Source organism: Gracilinanus agilis, chromosome 3, assembly GCF_016433145.1.
Source record: "Gracilinanus agilis isolate LMUSP501 chromosome 3, AgileGrace, whole genome shotgun sequence".
NCBI lineage: Eukaryota > Metazoa > Chordata > Mammalia > Didelphimorphia > Didelphidae > Gracilinanus > Gracilinanus agilis.
In genome coordinates, this window is record NC_058132.1 from 86,436,936 (window position 1) to 86,448,666 (window position 11,731).

The 11,731-nt window shown below is 42.4% G+C and overlaps 1 protein-coding gene across 1 annotated transcript; it reads right to left on the reverse strand.

Moving 5' to 3' along the window:
- Nucleotides 1-2,376: 2,376 nt before the first annotated feature.
- Nucleotides 2,377-9,417, reverse strand: CNGA4 (cyclic nucleotide gated channel subunit alpha 4). The gene is made up of 6 exons (XM_044665843.1): nucleotides 9,356-9,417; nucleotides 9,012-9,113; nucleotides 8,727-8,833; nucleotides 7,463-8,108; nucleotides 3,729-4,078; nucleotides 2,377-2,795 (listed from the first exon to the last, which is right to left on the reverse strand). The coding sequence occupies exons 1-6, from the start codon at nucleotides 9,415-9,417 to the stop codon at nucleotides 2,377-2,379; spliced, it is 1,686 nt and encodes a 561-aa protein (XP_044521778.1).
- Between the last annotated feature and the right edge of the window lie 2,314 nt (nucleotides 9,418-11,731).

Here is an 11,731-nt window from a genome sequence, read left to right on the forward strand (position 1 = left end):
TGCTTTCTATAGACTTTGAAGCTCCATAGAAAGGGATCAACTCGCTAATGACGGTCAATAGTTTCCTTCATTTTTTTTTTTTTGAAGGAAGTACCGCATCCGGGGTAGTACTATAAACTGGTAGTCTGTATACGTCCCTGAGGAGAAGCATGGAATTACTAGAGACAGAAAAAGAATTGTTTTGATTGTAGGCTCAAGAATTAGCATTTTAAAAATCAAGTTAAATAAAACTTATTCTATATTACATGTTTTGTTAGATCAAGTACTTGAATGGTAGCTGAGATAGTTTTCTTTTTCATAGAGATCTAGAAATGAGGCAAATCCTGTTATTCCCATGGGAATCTCTAAGTGGGGATTAAAGCAAAAAAGTAGGATTATGAAAAGTCTGCTGGATTTATCCTGGCCCCTGTGAACCCAGGGCTCTAGTCCTGGGCCACTGCTTGCATCTGGAGCCTCTATAGCAGGGGTCGGCAACCTTTTTGGCCGTGAGAGCCATAAATGCCACATTTTTTAAAATGTAATTTCGTGAGAGTTGTACAGTGCTCACAGTGCCGCTCCTGTAACAGCGCCTGAAAAAAAAATTGACTTTATGGCTTCTGCAGAAAGAGCCATATCTGGCCCTCAAAAGAGCCAGATATGGCTTGAGAGCCATACATTTCCAACCCCTGCTCTATAATGCTCTGGTGCCCCACTGCATTTCTAGCCTCATCCCCTTGATACTATAGTCAAACCAGAGAATTCTCTTCTACCCAAATATACACTATCCTCTCATACCTCCGTTTTCTATACCTGGAATATTCTCTCTCTTTCTCTTTGCCTATTAAACCCATCATTTAAAGACCAATATAAAAGATAGCACTTCCACAAAGCCTTCCCCCTTTTCCCTCAGTTGATAATGACATTCAACAAATTCAACGTTATCCTTAAAGAATTTTTATCTACAATTGGCTTCCCATCACTATTTTATTTTGTAAATCTCTAATGGACATAACCAATACTCTCAATCACTGGACTTAAGAGAATGAGAGCTGGCCTGGGAGTCAGGAAGATGTAGATTATGCCAAGTTTCTGATTAATGCTGGCTGTGAGACCCTGGACAAAATCTCTTATCCTCAGTGCCTCAGACAACTCTAAGACTATCAACTGATTGTTCTGTATTGGTAGTAGGAGTTTCCTCTATCAAATAATACCATAAGTCTGGTAAAAACAAAAACAAAAACAAAAAAAACCACACACACACTTCTCATATAATACTCCATTGCTCTTTTTTGGTTTCTGTTCTCCTTGCTGGACAATGAGGTAAGCTTTTTGAGATGGAGGCTTTATTTCTCTCCCAGTTCCTTAGTACAGTACTCTATTTGCACTAACTAAATGCATGTTGATAATTAAATTTGATTTACATGTTGTAGGTCAGGTATGGGTTGGACAAGTTGTATTCCCTTCCAAACCCGAGATCCTGTGAGTTAATATGGTGATAGATCACTGAATTTGGAGTTAAAAGACTTTGTTTGGAGTCATGGTTCTACTCCTAAGTTGTATTTATGATCTTGAATGGCTTCACTTCTTTGGGCTTCAGTCTCCTTAGGAAGGGACTGGATTAAAAGATTTCTAAGATTCCTAATATTTTATTGGAGTGCAACACATGAGTTATACATTCAATGCCATTTCTGTTATCTTTGTGGGAGTGTGGGGTTTCCTAGAAGTCTAGTGATGAAGGTCTCATATTGAGCAATGCTGAGTTGTGTGATAGAGAAATATATGTGAGACTTAGAAGGGTGTACATGGCCTTTTCATGGAAGTGTTTTCTCCTGCATGGTAGAAGCCACCTATCTATAGGGGAGGCCAAGAATGTTCACTATTTTCCTTTCCTTTGTTATTTATTTTACTATTTTGCTCTAAATACTTGCCATTTGGGGGAATATATAAATTATATATAAACATATAATGTGACTATGCACATGTTTTCAGAGGAAATGTGACTGTGACTCTTTCTGCAAGAGACTGAGAAGACAGGTATGAATGTGTGTGAGAACTTCAATGTGTATTCATGAGTTAGCCCCACACTGGTGCTTCTATCTGAATTGTTAGTGGCTTACTATGTACTAATGACTATGTCCTGGAAACTAAGTTTGTGGCAGTGCATAGGGTGGTTAAGTACGAGTTTTTTCATCTCTTTCCACTTTTGGACAAAGGGGAGTAACTCTCACTGCCAATGTTGTCTGGTTGTTGAGATGCTGAGGGTGTTTATAGATAGAGTTTCCTATATCTGGGGCTCCTCTGAGGTTTGTGTCATCTACAGGTGAGGGTCACAAATTATCCTAAAGTTTAAGTCAAGGGGGAATGTGTGTGTGTTTGTGTATGTGTGAGATCTTGAGCCTAGGAGGCCTCCCCCACCTTCCCATCCCCATCATCTTCAACCCCTACTTCAGTCTCCTCAGGGGCAGGCCACTCACGAGTCTGCCACTCTAGTCGCTCAATGCGATATGCTAACTTGAGGGCACTGGACTCTAGTTCAGCCAGAAGGCGGGCAAACTTGGTCTGCAGCTCATCCAGCTGCTGATCAAGACCACGCAGGCGGTTGTCCACAGCCTCCTGCAGTGCTATCTCAGCTGCCTCCGCATTCACATCCAGCTTGTTCATCTTAAGCAGGATCTCTCGGCCCTTCTCCTCCATGACAGCCTGTGCTTGTGGGTACTCACTCAGCACCTCTCGTAGGTCCTCCTTACTTAGGCAGAACAGGTCTGAATAGCCCAGACTCTTGATGTTTGCAGTCCGACGATTACCAGACATATTCCCTGTGGTGGAATGGTAAGTAGGACACAGTTGTACAGAGTGACCCAAGGGATGAACTGTGAGTGGGTATATGGGAGGTCAAGTCCTTTCCCCACAACTAAGGCTCCTCCATTCCTATGGTTGCTCCCTCAAGGTTCAGCCTCCCCCTCACCAGTTAAAGCCTTTTATCTGGCCCTCTTTCCCAGGAAAGACTCTTCCACACATTGTTTTATTGGCTACAATACCTGGAGAACAGACTCTTCTCTTGGGCCTTCTCTCCAAAGGCCGCCTCTAGGTAACCCCTCTTTTCAGGTAACCCCTCTTTTCAGGTAACCCCTCTTTTCAGGTACTGAATCAGGAGTCCCTTCCTTAGGACTCGTCACCAATCCCTGCACTCCCACCCAACACAGCCTAGGTCAGTGTTGATGAACCTTTTAGAGATCATGTGCCCAAACTGCAGCTTCATGTTGCCTGTGAGCCCCTTGCATTATTCCAGACAGTGGAGGAAGGAAGTGCTCGCATTGGGCTGCTAGACAGAGGGCCAGAGCATGTGAATATTGTCCTAGGTGTGGTGGAGAGGGAGAATGGAGAGCCCCCTCTGCACGCATGCCATGGCTTCACCAACATGGCCCTAGGTCTTTGAGTCATGAGTCCCTCTAATCTCAGGACCTAGAGAAGTGTTCGTGAAGCCAAGGGGAGCTGCTCCATTCCCCTTCTTCCCAGCACCAGAGGACATTTTTTGCATGCCCCACCCCTTTGGCCAGCCACTCAAAGCAAGCACTTCCTCCCTCTGTTCTCTTGGGTAATGCAGGGGGCTCACACACAGCTTGAAGTTTCCCTCTGGGCATGTGAACTCAAAAATCTTTGCCAATGCTGACCTAGAGCAGTCTTACCCTTACATGGAACCAGGTGTTGCTTTCCTAGGTTATCATTTGAGCCAACCCCCACTCACTTACCTTTGATATTTATGATGCTGATCTCCCCGAAGTAAAGCCCAGCACCCAGCACTGCATATTGGGTAACACCATCATCAGCCACCACAGCCAACTGGCCTTCTCGGATGATGTACATCTCACGGCCAATATCCCCCTTACGGCACACATATTCTCCTGGTGAATAGGTCTGGGGTTGTAGCTTTAGCACGAGCTCCTCCAGGAGGCTGGCCTCACAGTTCTGGAAAATCTGCACACGGCTGAGGGTGGGTAGGTGCACTGACACAGCAACTTCAGCCCGCAGACGCTCAGGCAGGTGCTGCAGAATTGCCACCTCATTTGTCATTTTCTTGTTAATCTGTAGGTGTTGGTACCTAAAGTAGTAGCAAAAGGTGGTGGTGGGCCAGGGGCAAATGCCGCATGACCCACACCTGCTGTCTGCTCAAACTCAGGTGCTCTGCCTGACCCAACAATACTTGTTCCTTTATGGGGACCAGATAAGATCCTGCCTCCTTTAAGAATCACAGAATTGGGGCAGCTTGGTGGCACAGGAGACAGAGTGCCAGGCCTGTTATCAGGAGGTTCTGGGTTCAAATCTGGCATCAGATACTTCCTAGCTATGTATGACCCTGGGCAAACTACATAACCCCATTTGCCTAACTCGTACCCTTTTATATTAGAAAGTAAGTTACTAGACCAGAAAAGTAAGGGTTTAAAAAATAAGAGTCACAGAATCTCAGACCTTGGAAGCTAATAGTCTAACGGTATCTAAGTCTAATTGATACCTCTATCAGAATCCCTTTTACAGCAGCACAGATGGAGTAGTGTGACCTAACCTTACCTCGAAGTCCTCCAACAATAGGAACTGTCTCTCAAAGAATCAATTCCCCTTTGGGGTGACTAACTTATAGAAAGTATTTTTTTTTAAATCTGGAACTGAAATCTGCTTCTCTGCAGCTTCTGTTCATTGGTTCTAACTCTGCCAAGCAGAATAAAGTTGATTCTTCTTCTATCTTACAGCTGCTCTTCAGATTCTTGAAAATATTGGTCACATGTTCCCTAAGTTTTCTCTTTTTCAGTTAAATATGTCCCAATCGACATTAATGCATTGCTGGTAGAATTGTGAATTGATCCAACAATTCTGGAAGGCAATTTGGAATTATGCTCAAAGGGTTTTAAATGACTGCCTGCCTTTTGATCCAGCCATAGCACTGCTGGGTTTGTACCCCAAAGAGATAATAAGGGAAAATACGTGTACAAAAACATTTATATCTGTGCTCTTTGTGATGGCAAAAAATTGGAAAATGAGGGGATGCCCTTCAATGGGGAATGGCTGAACAAATTGTGGTATCTGTTGGTGATGGAATACTATTATACTAAAAGGAATAATGAACTGGAGGAATTCCATGTGAACTGGAAAGACCTCCAGGAATTGATGCAGAGTAAAAGGAGCAGAATCAGGAGAACATTACAGAGATGGATACACTGTGGTACAATTGAATGTAATGGACTTCTCTACTAGCAGCAAAGCAATGGTATGGGAAAATTCTAAGGTACTAATGAGAAAGAACGCTATCCACATCCAGAGAAAGAATTGTGGGAGTAGAAACACAGAAGAAAAACATTTTCTTGATCACATAGGTCGATGGGGATATGATTGGGGAAGTAGACTCTAAATGATCACTCTATTGCAAATATTAATAATATGGAAATAGTTCTTGATCAATGATACATGTAAAACCCAGTGGAATGGCTCACTGGCTACAGGAGAGGGGTAGGAGGAGAGGAGGGAAAGAATATGAATCATGTAACCATGGAAAACTATTCTAAATTAATCAATTAAATAAGCAAACAAATGAACAAATAAGTAAATATGTCCCAATCCTTCTCTTCCTGTGTCTTTACTGTTTTGTGCATGCTAACATTTTTCTCAGCTCTGAGATAATTTATGCAGACCACTTTGAAGATTTTAAAGAACTATATCAACACTAGCTATTATTATTATTAATCTATATACAGCTTCTTCTAGTGTCTACTAGGACCTAAGCTGAGCCTGGCCTTCAATCAGGAAGTTCTCAGGTAAGGTGTGAAGTAGAGCTTCTTCACACACCATGCCAAAGTCTGGGAATTTAACAGTCCCAGGACTATGTGCAGGGCAAGTTCAGTGTGGTAGGAGGGGTTATGGATTTGGAGTTAAAAACACTCTGTTCCAATTCTGACTTTATTAACTTTACTAAAAAAAAAAAAAAAAAAAAAAAAAGGGTTATGGATTTGGAGTTAAAAACTCTCTGTTCCAATTCTGACTACTAATTTATCTGTAGGAACTTTGGCAGATCACTTCTGTTTTGGGGCTACAGTTTTCATCTATAAAATGCAACAAGCACTAATTAGGCTTTTACTCTGTGCTAAGCACTGTGCTATGGACTGAGAATATAAGGAAAAAGTGAAAACTGTTCTACCCTCAAAGAACTTAAGTGCTAATGGAATGTATAGAATTTCTATATACCCTTCCAGCTCTAGCTTGTAGATACTATTTGTAGAATCTATCCTAGAGATAAAAGAGAGCCAAGAGAGCTACCTGAGTAGGGGAGTGGGAGCAGGGGGAAAAGTTAAATAAATGCTTTAGAAAAAAATCACCTCCGGTTAACCTCTTTATAAAGAGCATTTAAAGCTCTTTATAACTTAATTCCTTTCTACATTTCTATCCTTTTAACACCTTCCTTCCTCCTACGAATTCAATCATCCTGCTACACTGGCTTATCTGTAGCTCCCTGAAAAAGAAATTTCATTTTCCATCTCCATGCCTATGCAAGGGCTATCCCCTAAGCCTGGAAGGCTGCCTCCTCTTAGTTTTCCCTAACTTCCTTCAAGACTCAGCTCAAATACCACCCTTTGCAAGAGATCATTCCTAGACCTCCAAGCCACTAATGTCTCCTCCTTTTATTCTGTTTATATCTCATATGTATCTGATTATTTACACGTTGTTTCCCCTATCAGAATGTGAGTTCTTAAAGGATGAGGATTAGTATTTTTTGTTTTTCTTTATATCTCTAGTGTTTAGCATATTGCCTAAAACATAATACATGTTGAAAAAATGTTTGTTGATAGACTGATTGACTCACAGAATCCCCAAAATTCAAAGTTAAAAGACCATTCCTAAATAAGAATCTCTTTGACATCATAGAATTATAGGATTTAGGGTTAGAAGGGACTTAAGAGTCCAACTTCCTTTTGCAGATGGGAAATTGAGACACAGAATGGTTCAGTTGCTTACTCAAGGTTATCATTATTTCTGAGGTCTCAGAAGTATTAGCAGAACTCAGATTCAAAACCAGCACCTCTAACTCTAAATCCAGCGATTTTTCTACCACATGACAATACCTCTTTTTCTGTGAGCAGTGGTTTTCAAGGTTGATATCTCCTCTCCCAGTTTCTTGGGAAATTCCTCCACTATCTTCCTTGCCCTGCATTTGCCTTTCTTTCCTGTCCTTTCCCATTTTCTCCCTTGTACCTCCATACTCCTGTTGCAATGACTCCAAAAGTCAATGACATATCCTTTGCTTCCGAACCCTTTCTTGCCCCCGATGGACCCTCTAGTGCTTTTCTTCCTGTGACTGACTTCTCACCAGTAAAGGATACATTATATTTTGCAAACTCATCTTCTTCTCCAATTAATATTAGACATTTATTGAGTTCTTATGGTCAAGTGCTTCCTCTTGCCCCAACACCTCCCACTTTCTCAGTAGTTGGAATCTCACCAGTCAATGACACGACGCTCTAGTCTGCGATTGACATGCTGTAGCTTCATGTATTTCTTGACAAGTGCATGGTCAGGGTAGAAGGCTGCATCAGCTGTGTTCATGTTATAGATGACTGAGCTCATGCTACCCATTATAGTGGCAAAGCCCATGACAGCCAGCAAGAAATCACCCACCATAAAAAGATACTCCTCCTCTCGGGCTGGCAGTGGAGTATCACCTACAGTGGTGAGGATGAGTGTAGAGAAGTAGAAACTGTAAAGGTACTGGCGACGAAGTCGGTCGAAGCCTGGCTGTGCTGGGTCAGGATATACCCAGGCATCTCGCCCAAAGCCTAGGTACCTTGACAATGCAAAATACAGACAGCTATTCCAGTGGATGACAACAAAGATATAGAGCATAAGTTTGGCAATTCGGAAGGCATTTGGATATGCTGTACGTGTCTCTGTTCGGTCAAAGGCTTCAAAAAGGCGTGGGACTCGGAGGAAACGATTGAGCCTCAGTGTAGGTGTATGTGGGCCCAGGCGCAAGTATGCCAAGTCTGTGGGCACCAGGGACAGTATATCCAACAAGAAGCTTGATGTGCGCACATAGCGCCGTGAGATCTGGCCCTTGTCCAGTACCAAGATGCCCTGTTCCAGGAACCCTGAGGTTAGAAAGGGAGTGCAGGGTTAGCCCCAGGATTGGAGATGGGACAAAGTGGGTCCTGTATAAGTTTTCAAGGCTGATATAGAGGTTAGCAGGCATCATTGGGGGCTAATGGGGGAATTCATCTGTGCATTTTTAGCTTTTCACAGTATTTAACATTTGATCTCATCTCCATGCTTTTGCAGGGGTGTTATCACTCATGCGTAGAATGTATTACTCCCTCTATAGTTCTGCCTCTTAGCATATAACCTTCCCATATAAATCAGCTGAGGTACTACCTTATACTAGAAGCCTTCCCCAACCCACCTGATTGTTAGCCCTCTCTCCCTGTATAAATTGTCTTATATTTACTTTAATTGTGTACAAGGTTTATTAACAGTTTCAACACCCATTTCCCTCCAATAGAATGTATATTCTTTGAGGTTCAGCCTGGCTTTGTATCCCTAGTATCTTGCACAGTGCCTTACACATTGTAGGTACTTGATGAATATTTTTTGAGTTGAATCATAGGTAAAGAGGGTTTGATGAGAGAGATCAACAGGAATCAAAAAGTTGGAGTGAAAACAGCAGGGACTTTCTAAGGCATCTGGGGAATCTAGGCTGAGATATCACTGACCAGTGTGGAAGCGCACGAAGATGTCCACTAAGTAGAGCAGGTCACTTATATAGTCCAAGACCAGCCAGGCCACCAAGTAACTATGTTGGAGGTCTGGGAAGCAGGCTCTGGGGATAAAGGAGAGAATATTTGGAGAGGGACCTGGCTGTAGCTGGTTTTGACCTAGAGCCCTAGTAGTGAGAACCCCTCTATTCTTCCCAGTCTCCCCAAAGCAGCACAATAAAACCCCCTTTTTACATCCTCAGACCTTTCCAAGTACCGTTCTGTACCTTTTTCCCCTCTCACCTGCAGACAAGGATTATGAGGTTGTACATGACTGGGAATACCATGGTGTTGAGCCACCAATAATACTGGTCCCCTGATGGATCCAGGACAGGCACTTTCCTCCTAGAGGTGGTAGAGAGAATTTTAGAGTATGAACACTGAGGAAGGCCCCCAAGAAGAGAGGTTTAGGGGATCAAGGGCTCAGTGTTCATAGTGGAAACAAATCCCCTCCCCTCCTCTCATCTCCCAAGTATTTGGGCTCTGAGACTCCTCCTTACCATTACTTTCCTAATCTCTTTTTAATCATTATCATTTCTCATTTACCTCCCCCAAAACATATCTCTTAGGGTCCCCTCCCCTCTCACCTGGGTTTGGAAGATGCCTGAGGAGAGGACTCTTTGGTATTCACTTTGGAGTCTTGACTCATGGTGCTAGAGTCTAGGCCTATGGGTAGAGGATGATTCTGGGATGAGAAAGATTCTACCAGGTCTATTAGAAGAAAATTATTTTATAGGATAGCAGATAAGGATAATTCTCTGGGGGTCAGAGGAAATAGATATTTTGATGGGGATAATTAAGCTAAAGATTTTAGGAGGCCATGAGATGGAGGATATTGAGGGGAAAGTAAATTTTATGGGGGAGGATTCAGCAGAATTAGTGGAGGAGCATTCTAAGGAGGATCTGCAGGGTTAAAGAAGATGCGGGTGAAATCAAAGAGGGAGAAGATATGAAAACAGCTGGTGAAGAGGGATTCTTGAAGGGTTGATGAGGTAGGAACATTTTGGGGTAGGATATGTAGGGGAAGAATTAATGGGGAAGATTTTGGGGAACCTTTGAGAAGGAAATGGTGAGGCTTGAGGATTTATGAAGGAAGGCGGAGTGCATCTCAGAGAGGAGCAAGAAAATACTAGGGGACAGAAAAATAGAATGGGGTAGGAAGAAAAAGGGTAGGGAATCAGAGAGAGTAGAGATTCTAGGGAAACAATGTAAGAGGAAAGATTTTGAGGTATATCTGAGAGAAAATAATTCTTAGAGGTGGAGGTCCTGTAGGAAAAAGAAGATTCTGGGTAGTTTATGATGGTGGTATAAGGGGTGAGGAGGAAATAGATTGTGGGGCTTGTGAGGAGAAAAGGAACTCTCAGATTCTAGGGAAGGTGGGAGGAGAAACAGTATCTTGTAGGCTATTCTGGTGAGGCATGAAGATTTGAAGGTGGAAGGATTATAGAGGACCTGGGAGGATGATTTTGGGGGTTTCTACATAAGGAAGAATTCTAGGCAGTCTATGTGGGGGAGGGGAAATAAAGTTGATCCTGGAGGAAGATTTGTGAGGGTGAGAGAATTCTGAGTAGGTTCTAAAGGAAAAAAAAATTCTTGAGAGAGGCAACAGAAGGGGGAAAGGAAGGTATATCAAGGGAAGAAAGATTCAGGTGATGTTATGCATTAGAATTCTGGGATGGATGAGGAAGAAAAGGAAGATTCTGAGGTTTGGGAGTTCTGAGAGAAGATGTGTCAGGGTGGCACAGCAGAGAGAACATGGATTTGGATTAAGGAGGTCTAGATTAAACAGCAACTCTGTTACTACCTGTGTAATCTTGGACAAACCTCTTAGTCTCTCTGGTCCTTAGTTTCCTCAATGAAGGAGCAAGACTAGATCAGAAGTGTCAGTCATAGTCTGCAAAACTCCTGAATGCAGTCTGAACCAGATTAAAAAAAAATACATATTGGGAATATATATAATTGGGAAATGTCTAACAAAATAAGTAAAAATACAACACAGATGATGTTAATTTGTGATTTTCTAAGTCAATATACAACTAGTGGGGATCTGTTTCTACTTGAGTTTGACACCACTGAGTTAATGATAAAAGTACCTTCCAATTAATTCTAAATTCTGTGATCTTGTAATTTTAGGAGGGTTGCATGGAGGAAGGATACAGGTTGGAGGGGGAATCTAAGGGTTTTGGTGGGGCAGGAGGGAAAGAAAATCTGGACAGGTTTGTGAGAAAGAAGAGAGGAAGGACAAAGAGAAAAGAAGGATTTTTGGAGGGGAAGGTATGGAGAAGTTTCCCTGCACCAGGAAGCATAGAAGTATAGCAGATAGCATGTTGAAGCTAAGTCCCTTATCATCAGTTACTAGGGTATAAATGGTGGAGCACCTGTCTCACACCTTACTTATTGTAAAGCTCAAAAAGATAATGGATGTAAAAAAAAAATTTTACTCCCAACAGAATGTTAGCTCTTTGAGGGCAAGGCCAGAAGACCTGAGCTCAAATTCAGCCTCAAGTCTCATCCTAGTAGTATACCTCCAGGCAAATTGCTTAATCTGTCCTGCCTCAGTTTTCTCAACTGTAAAATGGGGATAATAATAGTACCTATCTCCCAGGATTGTTGTGAGGATCAAATGAGATAGTGCTTAGCACACTGCCTAGCACATAATTTAAAAAATGCTTGCTCCCTTCTCATTTTCGATTCTACATTTCTAATCCTTGGCACATACTAAGTACTTAATAAATGCTTGTTGAATTGATTCTGGGGAGGGGGAATGATGTGGGGGAAAAATTCCGTACTCGAAAAGATGGAGTCTTTGAGTAAGGAATTGAGTGGATGTGGTTCCTGGGGAAGAAGACTGGGGGATTCTGTGGGGAAGAGGAAGATTCTAGGGGGTTATTGGGAGAATAGGTTTCTGGGAGTAGGAAGAAGGAAGACTAGCTAGATGGACAATATAAGATGGGGATGCGAAT

Excerpts from the sequence above, each read along its gene's own strand:
- CNGA4 (XM_044665843.1), bottom strand. The coding sequence starts at position 9,417 with ATGAGTCAAGACTCCAAAGTGAATACCAAAGAGTCCTCTCCTCAGGCA. Across the intron at positions 9,114-9,355 it reads CAGGCATCTTCCAAACCCAG|GAGGAAAGTGCCTGTCCTGG; the intron begins GTGAGAGGGGAG and ends TACCACCTCTAG. Across the intron at positions 8,109-8,726 it reads CTTCGTGCGCTTCCACACTG|GGTTCCTGGAACAGGGCATC; the intron begins GTCAGTGATATC and ends TTCTAACCTCAG.